Source organism: Microtus pennsylvanicus, chromosome 2 (genome assembly GCF_037038515.1).
Source record: "Microtus pennsylvanicus isolate mMicPen1 chromosome 2, mMicPen1.hap1, whole genome shotgun sequence".
NCBI classification, from domain to species: Eukaryota; Metazoa; Chordata; class Mammalia; order Rodentia; family Cricetidae; genus Microtus; species Microtus pennsylvanicus.
Genome location: NC_134580.1, coordinates 148,307,751 through 148,323,890, shown reverse-complemented (window position 1 = coordinate 148,323,890; position 16,140 = coordinate 148,307,751). Strand labels below are relative to the sequence as shown.

At 44.8% G+C, this 16,140-nt stretch overlaps 1 protein-coding gene across 7 annotated transcripts in view; it reads left to right on the top strand.

Annotated features, from left to right (window-relative positions):
• Positions 1-16,140, top strand: part of LOC142844576 (serine/threonine-protein phosphatase 4 regulatory subunit 1-like) — an 88,498-nt gene that overhangs the window by 27,609 nt on the left and 44,749 nt on the right. For 3 of the 7 annotated variants that reach the window (XM_075963225.1, XM_075963229.1, XM_075963226.1), the window contains 2 exons: positions 5,614-5,704; positions 8,493-8,625. The exons of 2 other annotated variants lie outside the window; for them this stretch is intronic. In XM_075963225.1, the coding sequence (XP_075819340.1) occupies positions 5,653-5,704; positions 8,493-8,625 (185 nt within the window). In that variant the 5' untranslated portion in view covers positions 5,614-5,652. The remainder of the gene's footprint in view (positions 1-5,613; positions 5,705-8,492; positions 8,626-16,140) is intronic. 2 more of the 7 variants (XM_075963227.1, XM_075963232.1) reach the window with 1 other exon arrangement.

Here is a 16,140-nt window from a genome sequence, read left to right as displayed (position 1 = left end):
AAAACAAAAAACCCAGGATAACCAAAACAATCTTATACAATAAAGGATCGTTTGGAGGCATTACCATCCATGACTTCAAACTCTATTACAGAGCTACAGTATTGAAAACAGCTTGGTATTGGCATACAAACAGAGAAGTCGACCAATGGAATCAAATAGAAGACCCTGACTTTAATCCACAAACCTATGAACACCTGATTTTCGATAAAGGAGCTAAAAATATATAATGAAAAAAAGAGAGCATCTTCAACAAATTGTGCTGGCAAAACTGGATGTCAATCTGTAGAAGAATGAAAGATCCAGATCTATCACCATGCGCAAAACTCAAGTCCAAATGGATTAAAGACCTCAATATCAGCCTGAACACACTGAACCTGATAGAAGAGAAAGTGGGAAGTATTCTACAACACGTGGGCACAGGAGACCACTTCCTACATATAACCCCAGCAGCACAGACATTAAGGTCCTCATTGAATAAATGGGACTTCCTGAGACTGAGAAGCTTCTGTAAAGCAAAGGACACTGTCACCAAGACAGAAAGGCAACCCACTGACTGGGAGAAGATCTTCACCAACCCCACAACTGACAAAAGTCTGATATCCAAAATATATAAAGAACTCAAGAAACTAGACCATAAAAGGCTAATCAACCCAATTATAAAATGGGGCACTAAGCTGAACAGAGAATTCTCAACAGAAGAAGTTCAAATGGCCAAAAGACACTTAAGGTCATGCTCAACTTCCTTAGCAATCAGGGAAATGCAAATCAAGACAACTTTAAGATACCATCTTATACCTTTCAGAATGGCTAAAATAAAAAAACACCAATGATAGCCTTTGCTGGAGAGGTTGTGGAGAAAGGGGTACACTCATCCATTGCTGGTGGGAATGCAAACTTGTGCAACCACTTTGGAAAGCAGTGTGGCGGTTTCTCAGGAAATTCAGGATCAACCTACCCCTGGACCCAGCAATACCACTCTTGGGAATATACCCAAGAGAGGCCTTATCATACAACAAAAGTATATGCTCAACTATGTTCATAGCAGCATTGTTTGTGATAGCCAGAACCTGGAAACAACCTAGATGCCCTTCAATGGAAGAACAGATGAAGAAAATATGGAATATATACATATTAGATTACTACTCAGCAGTAAAAAACAAGGACTTCTTGAATTTTGCACGCAAATGGATGGAAATAGAAAACACTATCCTGAGTGAGGTAAGCCAGACCCAAAAAGAGGAACATGGGATGTACTCACTCATATTCGGTTTCTAGCCATAAGTAAAGGACATTGAGCCCATAATTAGTGATCCTAGAGAAGCTAAATAAGAAGGAGAACCCAAAGAAAAACATATAGGCATCCTCCTGAATATTAACCTTCATCAGGCGATGAAAGGAGACAGAGACAGAGACCCACATTGGAGCACCGGACAGAAATCTCAAGGTCCAATTCAGGAGCAGAAGGAGAGGGAGCACGAGCAAGGAACTCAGGACCACAAGGGGTGCACCCACACACTGAGACAATGGGGATGTTCTATTGGGAACTCACCAAGGCCAGCTGGCCAGGGTCTGAAAAAGCCTGGGATAAAACCGGACTTGCTAAACATAGTGGAGAATGAGGACTACTGAGAACTCAAGAACAATGGCAATGGGTTTTTGATCCAACTGCATGTACTGACTTTGTGGGAGCCTAGGCGGTTTGGATGCTCACCTTACTAGACCTGGATGGAGGTGGGTGGTCCTTGGACTTCTCGTAAGGCAGGGAACCCTGATTGCTGTTTGGGCTGACGAGGGAGGGAACTTGATTGGGGGAGGGGAAGGGAAATGGGAGGCGGTGGTGGGGAAGAGACAGAAATCTTTAATAAATAAATAAATAGTAAAATAAAAAAATAGATGTAATTGAACAAGGGGGCCATGTTCCAGCCCAGCAGAAATCGGCACTTGAGCCACGTGGTTCTGGCTTTCGAGTCAAGGAGCGACTAGGGAAAGCCACTGGTGTCAGGCGTGTGTCAGGGATGTCCCTGCATGGAGTTCTAAAGAGGCCATTGCATGAAGCTGTGAAGGGGAAGCCTGGATTGCCTTGGAGACCCCAAGAGGTTGGAGAGGCCAGAGCCATGGAATCCTTGCCGAGGAGAGCTACTAACAGAGAGTGGAACCAGCCGAAGAGAAAGAAGTGTGCTGCAGTCAACAATGCTGGAAGAAGTTGGGGATCTGGAGAGTACTTTGACATCAGACATGGAGATGAAGAGCTTGGAGTTTGCCCAGCTGGTTTTCAGTCTTGCTTTGGTCCAGTGTTTCCTCACTATGCTTCCTTCCCTGCATTTTGGAATGGTAATATATATACTGTGCCATTATTTATTGGAAGTGTGTGCTCTGTTTTTTTTTATTTTGATTTTATAGGGGATTACAGTTAAGAGATTGCATGAATCTCAGAAGAGATGTTGAACTTTGCTGAGACTGTGATAGACTATGGGACTTTATTGAATTTGGACTAAATGCATTTTGCCTTATGATATTGTTACAAGCTTATGGGGGCCAAAGAGTGGAATGTGGTAGTTTGAATGTAATTGATACCCATAAACTCATTCAGAGTGGTACTATTGAGAGGTGTGGCTTTGCTGAGTAGGTGTGCCCTTGTTGCAGGAATATGTCACTGTGGAGGTGGGCTCTGAAGTCTCGTATATATATATATATATATATATGTATGCTCAAACTACACCTGGTGTCTCAGACCACTTCCTGTTGCATGTGGGTCAAGATATGGGACTCTTGTCTCCTTTTCCAGCACCATGTCTACCTGCATGCCACCATATGGCGCCATGATGATAATGAACTAAACCTGTGAACTGTAAGCTACCCCAATTAAATGTTTTTCCTTTATAAGAGTTGCTGTGGTCATGGTTTCTCTTCATAGCAATAGAAACCCTGACTAAGACACTGAGGAAGCAGGGAACAGTATCCCAACTGAACACCATGCACTACCACGAAATAAAACTTTCAGTGCCAGGAATGGTTTACCTATTTTTCAGTTGTTGGTTGATGAGGGTTCCATAAACCCCTTCCTAAACATTATAGGCTATTGCCTATGCTTTTGGTTACTTGCTCCAGACTAGGTAGTATGACCCTGTGCTGAAGACGGCACATTTTTGAGTCAAAGGATGTGGAAAAATTGAGCTGGTGCTCATCTAGAGGCTTCATTCCTATTGGCTAATGTTCATTGTACTGGAAAGTACTATGCACAGTACTAGAGGAGAAAAGTACTCATCTGTCTCATCCAGCTGTGAGTGCTATGAGACACAATAATGTCTCGCCTAGCCAGATATTCATGCTGATACAAACTGTTTCGGAGTAACCAACCACATTTTGATTGGAGAGGGAACTTGTACATGACACTGTCAATGGGGCTAAGAACCTGAGACTAGATATGTCTTGGACCCCAGGCAAACCTACTACAGTTGACTATTCTGCTAAAGGAACATAACAATAAAATGACTGCTAATGATATATTGCTGCACCCTAGATCAGTGCCTCATTCATTCCTCCCACAGAGACCCACAAGGTCAAGGTGCAGGGAGTAAGAGACTCAGGAATGCCCAAACCTAAAGGGATGGCTCTGTCACACCCCTCCCCTCAGGGCTCTGGATCTCCGTGGAAATTGGAAAGATAGAGAATGGTTCAGTACACAGCAGGACAACTGCACATAGGAACTCAACAAGATGGCAGAAGCTCAAGCCTGACAGGATACCAGAACGGAGCAAGGGAGGGGATTGTGACGTCACACTTCTAGCTGAGGAACCCTTGGCATGGAATTGCTTCTTGGAGAGGAAAAGACTGCTTTTTCACTGGTATAATATAACCGACCCCGTTCCCAGGAGTGGTCATCCAGTACAAACTGGACTCTGAGTTTAAAGGCAGGTGGGCAGGCAGAGAAAACATGAATTGAATAGGTAGTGGGGAGGATGGAGAAGGAGGCAAATATGATCGCAGTACATAGTCTGAAATTTTAAAAAAATTAATATAAACATCAAAACATTTTAAACTATACAACAAAGTTTGTGTGGTTAGTTCCTGGATTGTTGGAGGTAACCAGTAAGGGTTAATTATTCAATACCGTATGACCTATAGCTTTTATTCCTTTGTTTTATATGTCTCTGTAGTAGGGTCATTAGTATTCTGCAGTAACAGCTCTTCTGTGGACTAATTGGCAAGGTCTTTAGTTCTCTGAAGAAAGTGTTTCTTGCAGAGTTTTAAGACAGCAAGTTCTCTGCCCATGAAGCATAGGGTAGGTCCCAAGGGCCCGTGAAAGCCTCCACTCTTGGATGTGAGGTTCTCCTTGTGTCTGCAGGTCGGTCTCTGTGGATTCCAAAGCCGTGAGTAAGCCCCAGAGCTTAGGAATGAGCTCTTTGTTCTCTGCCAGGATCCGCAGAAGCTCTCACTCCTGTAGGCTGAGGGCTGCAGTTTCTGGACCCTGGCAGGGTCTTGGATATGCACATCAAGTACTGTGGTCATGATCAAGTACTTGGTCGTGACCCCTACAGGACTTTGTCTGTCTGTATCTCTCTCTCTCTCTCTCTCTCTCTCTCTCTCTCTCTCTCTCTCTCTCTCTCTCTCACACACACACACACACACACACACACTTATAAAGCTAATGTATACTAACTAGGCCTGGGGAGATGAACTAAGCTTGTTCAGCAAGCATGCGGACTTGAATCTGATCCCCCTCACCCACATAAAAGCCTGTCATCCCAGAGCCTTGTCGGCAGAAACAGAAGAATCCCTGAGCCTCACTGTCCAGCTCTTTCAGTTGTATCAGTGAATTCCAATTTAAGCAAGAGACCTGCCTCAAAGAATAAGATGGAGAGCAACTGAGGAAGACACCCAGCATGTCCATATTCAGCATTTCCACATGCACATGGCGTCCTTTAGTAAGATCCCCTTAGCCAGTTTGAATTTTTAATAACTCTCATTTATAACTAAAAGAATTGAGAAAATTGTGGCCAGAATTTCAGAGAATAGTGAGCACCTAGGCAACAGCTTTCTATCTCTATTTTAAACTCTTATCAATTATTCCTAAATTGACCATGGCTTCCTGTCTGCCAGGTGGGACTCTTCTGCCTCTTCACACCTGTAGTGTAACTGGCACAGACATCTAATTTTCAGTGCTCAGTACAGCAGGGGGCATCGGCACCTCTAGAGCAGGTGCCGTTGATCTTCCCAGAACTGGCCAGGGAGGCAAGTCTCTTGCCAAAACTAGCCTCTGGGAGGCCTCGGCTGCCTGTTTCTTCATCTTTATTCTTTTTGGTCAAAATAAAAAGGTTCAGCAGGGGATTGGGGGCGCAGAAGGGCTTTGCTGTGTCTTTTTCTCTTCGTTGTACACAAACCTATGGGCTCTCTTTGAAACAGTGGGAGCCCTCTTGATAATTAGATTTCAAATCCAGGTCCTTCCCTTCCTGCCTTACCCTTTTCTTCAGCAGGAATGAGACAAGATGGCTGCCTATAGGAAAAGTCAGCTGTCTCAGGGCTCTAGTAGTTCACCATATGGACCCTCTGAGGAACACGAGCTGTGCAGGTACATACGTCTTTCTGATGGTCCTGTGTCATTTGTTTGTACAGTGCTTCCCTAAGTGAGGAGGACAACTGGCGAGAGCAGAGATGGCTGTGAGCGCAGCTGTGTGTGAGCCCGCTGCTGGCGGGGACAAGCCAGGTGCGTGCCTGATAAACTCCTATCTCTGAAACAATAGCAAGAAGGAATGCTGAACGGTGGGTCCTTATCACCTCCACTAAGACTTGGAAAACAGGAAACAAGAGGAGGCAGACCAAGCCAGACAGCATCCCGGAGATGAGGTAGATGCTCTCCTTTTGGGAAGTTACTGGCAGTGAGTAATTCCTGGGGATGAGTCATCTTTCTTCTGGATATGTTGACCATTGGTAGGTTTCCCATGCTCCAGGGTTGGCCCTCCATCCATTCACATACTGATAGTTACCAGCTGGACTTCGAGGGTTATCAAAAAAAAAAAAATTAAAAAGATAAGAAGTTAGGAGAAGGGCATGTTAGAGGGTTATAAGAGAAGTTGAAGGAGGAAAATTGGATAGATGTCATATTTTTGTATATCAATATGAAATTCTCAAAAGAAAAAATTTAAAGACCAAGAAGGGCTGGAGAGGGAGCTCTATCAGTATAGTACCCAAGCGTAAGGGCCCGAGGTGGAATCCCCAGCACCTAAAAGGCTGGGATGTATGCAGTGCCCCAGAGTTCACTGACTGGATCCAGTGACAAATGCCCTGTCTCCAAGGCAAAGTAAAGACTTGAGTCATGCCTACTAGGACTTCTTCTCTATCTCTGTCCATCACAGGTGCTTAAGAGACAAAAGCTATTTGTGTGTGTGTGTGTGTGTGTGTGTGTGTGTTTGCGCGTGCGTGTGCATGCACGCGTCAGTGGAGCCCAGAGGTCTGCCTTGGGTGTCATTCCTCAGTAGCTGCTCACCTTGTTTTTTGAGACATGGTCCCTCACTGGCCTTGTACTCGCTAAGTAGCATAGACTGATTTGTAGCAGGCTTTCATTTGGACCACCAACCAGCTCCCAAATTATGACACGAAGACTTATTATTAGTTATGAATGCTAGGCCTTCCTTATGCTTCTCTCACTAGCTCTTATAATGTAATTTAACTTGTTTCTCTTCATCTCTGTTTTGCCTCAGGGCTTTTTTCCTTCCTTCCTTCCTTCCTTCCTTCCTTCCTTCCTTCCTTCCTTCCTTCCTTCCTTCCTTCCTTCCTTCCTTTCTTTCTGTATGTCCTACTTTGCTGCTTCTTCCATGTCTGATTGGATGATGACTGCCTGGCTCCCCCCCACCCCCCAGTATCTCCTCTCTTTCTCCCCCATTCTCCACTCTACTTCCTGGATCTCTCCTCCCTTCTCTTGAGCCTAGATTCCTCCTTATGTTTATTCTCTCAGCCCGCCAGCCCTACCTCTACTGCCTAGCTATTGGCTGTTCAGCTTTTTACTAGCCCAATCAGCTCCCTTAGGCAGGCAAAGAATAACCTTTTTGCATCCTTAAATAAATGCAGCATAAACAAACATAGCACATCTTTGCCTAATTAAACAAGTGCAATATAAACAATTGTAACACATCTTAACATAGTTATAGTAATATTCCACAACTGGTTAGCCATTGTGCCCTAGGGATTTACCTGTTTTTGTCTCCTTATCATTGAGATTACAGTGTACTCCATCATGCCTGGCTTTTTTAATGGGTCCTGGGGATTGAACTCCAGTCCTCATGCTTGGACGGCAAGCACTTTACTGAGTAAGCCATTTCCCCAACCCCTAAATTAAATTTATTTTTATTTTTATTACTACCTAAGAGCTCTTCTTACTATCACCGTTCTAGAATGGTCTCTTAGTGATAAGTCTTTAGTGTGTGTTTTATAGAAAGATTTTATGGAAAGATTATGTTAATTTGGTGGTTTAAAGTTTCCTTAGAGAGATACATAGCTTTAGCATGAATTTGCTCATCATGTGGTTAAGAACCAAACCCTCTACTGTGCCCCAGGCATTGTGCTAGGCATGGAAAACTGGGAGTGAGTATGTAGAGAGTATCTGTTGTTGAAGACCTCACTGCATTGTGCAGAGAACTGAACTGGAGCAGGTCAGCCAGGTTGGCACCACTGGAACCTTTGACATGGGACATGGTGGGCACGGGAGGCCTTCTAGAGATGCTGCACACTAACCATGACCGAAAAGCCCAGGACAAAGGAGATGAGAGACAGTGTCTGCCGAAGGTCTTGGAGACAAGAGAGCCAGTCATTGGTCATCACAGATCAAAGGATGGGGACCTGTGGTCAGAGTTGGCCAGGTCACAGGGCTTGGGGCAGATCTCACAGCTCTTTTTGTGCGAAAACTCATGTGCTGCCATCCTGATGGCACAAGGTAGGTTTACTTGGGATGAGAAGTGCAGAGAGGCTCAGTGATGTCCTCTGGTTACATAGCTATGTAGGGAGTCATGGGATTCCTTCTGTTCCAGGGCCATTGGCCCCAGGATTCCCGAACTCAGATCCCTCAGTGCAGTTCTTAGCTAAGGAAACTGGAGGGAGGGGCCTTTTTGAGTGTTGCTAGGCCAGGGTGTGGATGGGTGGGACTGCTCACCAAGGCTTTAGGCAGACATGATGTGAGGGGAACCTGATGTTGGATGCTTGTCTTCAGGGTGAAAAATGTTTCTTAGCTGACCATTTTCAGCATTTTGGAGGAGAGGTACATATTCTCCACAGAGATGAGTGGTTACCATAGTTGTTGATAAAAACCAGTTTTCTCTGTGACTCTGGTCCCTGCCACCCTTCTTTTGTAGTTCCATAGCTGTTGGCTCCAGTGTGGATGGCTTCCAGGAGCTTGTACTGGACGGCCCAGTCACAGGGCATGTCTGCCTCAGTGTGACTGACCCATCACTGTTGGCGGCACCTACAGATGCAGTTTTAGAGTGTTTCCTCTTCCTGTCTAGATGGATTTGAAGATTGTGGTCCAGACTGTGACAACGGGAGGGTCACGGCTTTTTTGGACATCCCTGGCCATGATAACCTGCCCCTGCTCACTCGCTTGGAAAAGCACGTGTTCAGCGAGAATGTCTTCAGCCGGTAAGCAGCATCCTCACACTGCCAGCCTTTTGCTGCTGCGGCAGGCTCGGGGGGACTCATGGGTAAGTTGGGCTACTGCTGTTTCCAGGACACCTTGATTCTATCTCTGCAGAATCCTGTCTTACTAGGCTTTCTCACTTGGCTTTTTGTTATTTTGGTAGAGCTGGGGATCCAATCTAGAGCTCTGTGTGTGCTGCTCTGGCTCCTTCTCACTGAGCTCGTTGCTCTTGTTATCATCTGCCAGCTAAGCAAAGGAGGAAATGGTCCAGAGGGCATTCTGTCACATGTGTACAGTAGAGTGTAGCACACAATTGCTGGACTATGCACTTCTGAGTTCCTTGTCACCCCATCCTGCCTTTCTCTACTCTCATGCCATAGTAACGCTGACCTGGACCATTCTATGTTGCTTTCGGTGATGACCTTGGTTTGGTTTCTTGAAGATAGCAGGAACTAACCCTGTCCAAACTACCCAGGAACCTGCACAGCTTCACCCCGTCCTTCCTGTTTATCCATTGGCTCTGCCCTTAGCCTTATTACTTCCCATCCTCTGTGCCCACCTGTTCAGAAATACCTTTGTCCCAGAATCTTTATCTGGTATACTGGTCCTCTCCTTCTGTCATTTTTTATCCTCTTATCTTCCCTGACTGTACTACTCTCAAGAGAGCCAAGGGCCTTCTCAATCTGTCCTCACCATCCGCTTGATTGTTCTAGGATGACGTTCTAGGTCAAGCACAAGCCCCACCTTACATTGCAGGTCATAGAGTGGGGAGAGCCCAGTGTCCTCCCATTTTAGAAGCAGGGAAATGTGGTCCTCATTCTTCATCTTCATGTAGTTCACAGCTTGCTTGCTTTATCTTTCCTGGTTAGGGCTTTTGTGTCTTGTAAACACGGTGTTTGCAGTAGATGTGGTGGCTCACGTTTCATCTCAGTACTTGAGACTGAGGCACAACAGTGTCAAGTCCAAGGATAGTTTGGACTACTTTTGAGAACTTGTCTCAGGAAACAACAACAGAAATGTTTGCCTGTTGTGGAACCATAGCTGTTCTCTGCTGGTGTTTTCCCAAGTTTTACATTTCGCATTTGTGTTTCCAGTCCACCTGGAGTCGTGGCTGTTGTCTGGACAGTGTGTGGGTGAAGCACTGTCTTCTCTGTGTCTTGTGCTACCACTTTCTTCAGTCACATGTCCGCACGAATCTAGTACCTGTTACTGCCCTACAGTATCCTAATAGATCATCAAAGGCATGACATGACACAGCGCTTTGGCTTGTCTCGCTGTCTCATTCCCACACACGCTCTGCAGAGGCTCAGCAGTCCCTAGAAGGACAACTAAGCAGCCTGTAGCGCTCCTGTTGGCAGCTCCACCCACCAGTCAGGCCCCGAAGAGTGTGGTTCTTCCAAACCTTCCTTCTATTCGCGTTTTAAGTTTTTCTTTACTTTCTTTTTATATGTGTCCACGTGTATGTGCAACACACATACACACACAACACACACATGTATCTGTGCACACACACTAATACAACTGTGGAGCCAAAAAGCATAATTTTTCTGTTGGAGAGTCCTGCCTCTTGTCAGGTTTAATTCTAGGTGTTTGGGTTTGGTCTTCTCCTTTATAAACCTTTCTGAGACAAACTTGCTGTGCAGCCTGGAAGGCCTTGAACATGGGCTTTTCCTGCCTCTCTCCCAGGCACAGCATTGCAGTTGTGCACCTTGTAGTGGCACCATTCCGTGACCTTTCTAGCTGCTGCTGCCATATGAGAATGAAATAGGCTTTAAGCTTTGTTTTCTTTGTTGATACTAATGCTAACTTCCCTGCTTTCTGTGGAGTCTCCTGGTTCTCTATGGTGTTTCTGTTTTCTCTTTCCTTACTTTACATTTTAAGTGGAAAGCTTGTGTTTATGGTTCATTAAAAGATGGTTTTTAAATTAAACACACACAGGGGAGGGATTGAGGGAGAGAAGGGGGGGAGCCTCAGGAGTAGCAGTGAGAGTTCTAGTGTGCCTTCGACTTCAGTTCCTCCGCAGTCACATTGTCAGCACTTTGCCCTGTCCCCTTCAGGACCTCTGTCTCCTCAAGTTTGTATGCTTCTCTCTGACCCTATGAGTAGCCTGGAGACCTTGCCTTTGCTATCCCTTGCTTCAGTTGCAGTTTCCTAAGAACATGACCCTCCTCTTTGTCGCTCCTCTAATCACACAGTGTGATTAGCATGCATGGGAAATGCAGCTGATACAATACTGTTTGTCACCTAGTTATTTTAGGGTTTTTTTTTTTTTGAGATAGGGTTTCACTGTGTAGGGAGCTGGAGAGATGGCTCTGCAGTTAAGAGCACCACCTGCTCTTCCAAAGGTCCTGAGTTCAATTCCCAACAACCACATGGTAGCTCGCAACCATCTGTAATAAGATCTTGAGGAAAAGACCTGGTCAGTTGTCTTCATCAACTTAGACATGAAGCACAAAATGTACCAGTTCAAGAGAACTGCCATCTACGGACTGCCCATGCATGCTTCAGCATTGCCAGGGCATAAATTTCATTTTTTTTCACTGTGTAGCTCTGGTAAGCCTGGCAGTCGCTGTGTAGAGTGGGCTGACCTCTGATGCTTGGAGAACCATCTCATTCTACCTCCTAAGTGCTGATGAGAGGATGCCGCCCTGCCCGGCTAACACTGTCAATCTAGTATACAGACGTTAGTAAAACGGCACGAACTCTCCCGATAATGCCTTGGTATTACTTTTCCTGTCCAGGAGTTAGCTCAGCACTGTGTGTTCTCTTTCAACTTTGTACTCCTGTGGCGCCCATTTATTCCAAGTGTCTCACCCTTTCTTTACCTCTCATGACATTCACTTTATCTTTTCTTCTTTTGAAACCCTCCAATTCATAGTGATTGTCCTGCCTCAGCCTCACAGATTCAAAGCTGTCATGCCTGCTGATTTTAACATTTGTTTTGTAAAATGATCTTGATTGACAGGCTCTCAGATCTGTCAGCTCATAGGTCTGAATTCTGTAGCATACTTCTTTGATTTTTTTTTTGAGATTGCCAGTGGGTTTCTGTTTGTTTGTTTTGTTTTGTTTTTTGTTTTGTTTTTTGTTTTGTTTTATTTTCTACTGAAAATCTCTTTAAAAATCTTCTTTAAAACTTCTTGCATTGCGAAACTGGATAGCAGCTAAGGAGCACTTTCTGCTCTGTAGGATCTGCTGCCCCTTCTGGCTTCTGCAGGTACCAGGCATACACAAGGTGCACACACATTCATGCAAGCATAATATTTATACATGCAAAATAAAAAGAAATCTTTAAAAGCTTTCTTGCACTGTGAAGTATGATACATAGGAAGTGGGATGAAGTATACATACAGAGTCGAAAGCATTCTTATGAGGCCGGTACCCTGCAGTCATGTCCTCGGGTCAAGCAGTTCCGGCTACATCAAGTGGCTGGCATCCTAGAGCCCTTCCTGTCCCTCCCCATGGCTTCCCCCTCACCAAGCACTAGTCACTAATCTTCATTTTCATGTGAAACACATTCTTAATTTTCTGCCAAGTTTTAGCCCCAAGTATCCACCTTAAAATTTTTAATTTTCTTTATTTAAAATATGTGAAATTATATAGGAGATGGGGCTTTTGGGCTTAGTGCTTAGCATGGGCATGCATATTTTGAAGCTCTTCTTGGAATACACAGACTTTTGCCTGTTGACAGGGTAGGGAGGTTTCAGGTGCTGGACTCTTGGGCAGCAGTTTCCCTTCGGCACCTGTGTGAAAGGATTGAGGGGAGGTGTGTGCTTGAGTGGATGTTGTTGTCTTTGCAGACCGCATATCTCATTGCATAGCCTGCCTGTGCCTCACACTTTACCTAGAGATGGTGCTGTCAGGTTTTCCATTGGAGCCAGCCTGCAGGGTAGCCATGCAACACCAACCCTGTTCCTTACAGTGCAAAATTATGTTCATCTGGTCTTCTCTGACACTGCTGATCACTTCTGTCCTTTAGACTCCTTCATAGATCTGAAACCCAGCCCCTCAGATCCTAACAAAATAAAACAAAACATAGCACCAGTTGGCCAATTTGGAGGACCTTGTCTTTTCTATTGTAGAAGGAGCTGCGGGCAGGCCTGCTTTTCATCCTGCCCGGCTCTGCCACGGCTAGCTTAGCCCCAGAATAATTACACGGAAACTGTATTCATTTAAACACTGCCAGACCCATTGTATCTAGCCTCTTCTTGGCTAACTCTCATAACTTGCTTAACCCATTTCTAATAATCTGTGTAGCACCACGAGGTGGTGGCTTACCAGGAAAGATTCAGCATGTCTGACCTGGCAGCTGGCTTCATGGCATCTGACTCACTTCCCTTCTTCCCAGCATTTTGTTCTGTCTATTCCACCCACCTAATTTTCTGCCCTATCAAAAGGCCAAGGCAGTCTCTTTATTAACCAGTGAAAGTAACACATATATAGAAGGCCCACCTACATCATTCTATAGTATTGAGAATCCAATCTATAAATGTGGCCTGCCTTTCTTATTTATGTAGGTTTTCTTTTATGTCCCAATAAAAACCTGTGCGAGGAAGAGAAAGCTATACTGGGCTTTTTTGGTGTTCTTCCTTTGGTAGCATCTGCATTTTTATATTGTACAATTTTAGTCAGCTTTTCTTAGGGTGACAGAATTACGGTGAGAAGAATCGATGTAAAGATAAGATGTATCTGTGGCTTAGGAGTATTCCTTGGTCAGTCGACTCCACTGTTTAAGACAGAAGATGATGGAGGACACGTTGGTACAAAGCTGCACACCTCATGGTAGTTGGGCAGGAAAGGAAGAAGCCTGGCATTGTGCGGTCTCATTCCAGGCTGCATCCCCAAAGCTGTAACTTCCTTCCACTAGGCCTTTCTTCCTAACTAGTCCACTTCTGAGAGCACCACATGCTGACAACCACACACCAGACACTTTGACTCTTGCAAGTAGCTGGTGTTGTAATAAGAGCGGTGGGCTACGTTCCTGGCACCCAGCCGCCTGCACGGCTAGCTTATGCCCCGAAATAATTACACAGAAACTGTATTCTTTTAAACACTGCTTGGCCCATTAGTTCTAGCCTCTTATTGGCTAATTTTTACATCTTTGATTAACCCATTTCTAATAATCTGTGTAACACCACAAGCTGGTGGCTTACTAGGGAGGATCTTAACCTGCGTCTGTGTCCAGCAGGAGAATCATGGCGACTCCCTGACTCGGCTTCTTTCTCCCAGCATTCTGTTCTGTCTACTCCGCCTACCTAATTTTTTGTCCTAACAGAGGCCAAGCAGTTTCTTTATTACTTAACCAATGAAACGACAGATAGAAAGATGACCCTCCTCCATCAAGCTGGCACACAAATCCTAGTGTGTAGATATCACCTAAGTTTTGTTTGTTTGTTTTAATAGAGCCTTGGGTGGTTGACCCACAAATGAACATAAGGCATATTTGCAGCTGCCTTTTATTTTATTTTTAGTTTGAGATATGGTATCATGGTATCAGGTATCCCAAGCTAGACTTGAAGTCACCAATCAGCTTGCTGAACAAGCAATGTGCCGGCTGATCTGCATATGATCCATTGTCACCAGGGTCCCTAATGCCCATGATGAGTTTCCCATTGACCAGTGAGTTCACAAATGCACTCTGCCATTTTTAAATCTTAAAACAGTTTTCAAAAATATTTGTTATCTTTGCTTTCATTTATTTTGTTGTCAGAGAATATCTTTTTTTAAAGTTTGCTGACTGCCGGGCGGTGGTGGCGCACGCCTTTAATCCCAGCACTCGGGAGGCAGAGACAGGCGGATCTCTGTGAGTTCAAGACCAGCCTGGTCTACAAGAGCTAGTTCCAGGACAGGCTTCAAAGCCACAGAGAAACCCTGTCTCTAAAAACAACAACAACAACAAAAAAAAACAACAAAAAATAAAGTTTGCTGACTTATTTATGTTTCAAAATGTGTTTTTTCTTGGAAGAATGTTGTATGCTAGAGTTTTGGGGAAGAGCGCCTTAGACATACATTTATATCCATTGGGTTAAGGTGATTGGAGGCATTTTCCAGATTTTTCGTGCTATTTATTTATTTATTTACTTTACTAAATTGATTTTTTAGTGTGCATATGTCAGTAGATGCCTGAATGCCACAGTGCCCGTACTGAGATCAGATGACAACTTGCAGGGCTGGGCTCTCTTTCTACTAGGACTCTTGTAACAAGTACCTTCACCTCTGAGCTGTCTGCTGCCCTCTTGACCTCTGAGCTATCCACTGCCCTCTTCACCTCTGAGTCGTCCACCGCCCTTAACCCTCTGAGCCATCCACTGCCCTCTTGACCTCTGAGCCGTCCACCGCCCTCTTGACCTCTGAGCCGTCCACTGCCCTCTGCACCTCTGAGCCGTTCATAGCCTTCATTTTTTATGCACCTATGTGGGTAGTTACTGAGAAGAGAATAGTGTTCATATCCTCAGCTAGGATCGTTATCGATTTTTCTATCCTTGTAGAAGTTTAGATGTTGGGAGTTGTACCCTACTAGCATTGTTCTATTTTTTTTTTAAATTAAGTTGGCTCTTTTATTTATCCCCCTGTCTGAAGTTCACATTGTCTGATAGTAATGCATGAAGTCCAGCTTTCTTTTGATTTTGTACTGTATTTATTTGTATATACTTGAACCTATGACCTTCAAAATTTCAATTATACTTACTGTGGGAGGTATATGAACACATCTTGCTTTTTGGTACAGTTCTCTACTTCTTAATTTGATCATGCAAATCCAGCCTGTGGTCCTCGGACCCCATACGCCCCAGAATAGCTTTGAATGCTGCCTGCCATGTTCACAGATAACATTCTCTCCAGCATCAGAAGGCTGGCCCCTTGGATAGATCACTGCCATTAATGCTGCTGTCAGTGTGGCTTGTTAAATGATCCAATTTCCCTTGGGTGCTGAGCACCTGCTTCTCCAAATCATTTAGTACTTGGCTTGGTTGGCTGGCAGGTACAGTCTTTCCAGAAGGCCATGTTCTTCCCTGTCTTGTTAGTCTTGCTAACTGAGACGGTCCTGAAGCCTGTGCTTTTGGCTCACTTTATCCCCAGTGTTCTCCCCGGGCATAGCCACAGAAAGCAGCAGGTTTTCCAAAGCACTACTATGGGACCGGTTATCTGCCTGCAGCCCTTTCTATCTGTATTCACACCAGTAGACTGTCCTGCCCTGGGGTCTCTCTTATCCCTTTCTTCTCTGTCCTAGGGAGGGCAGGTCCCTTGTGCCCTCTTGAGATCAGATGCAGATTTGTTCATCTATTCTGTGGCCAGAGCAGCAGATTTGGGATCTTAGTTCTTTGATTTCCCTGGGGAGGCTGGTGTGAATGAGGTCCAGGGAAAGGTAATAAGTTTCTTTCTCCATAGTGTCTGTTTCGACTTTCCCAAGCTTCCTGGCTGCCAGATCTCAACCTTTTATCCCCAGGGTGGCATCTGTCTCATCGGCCAGGCTTTGTGTTGACATATTTCTTCTGTATTGTGCTGGGCCAGAGGGCTTCACT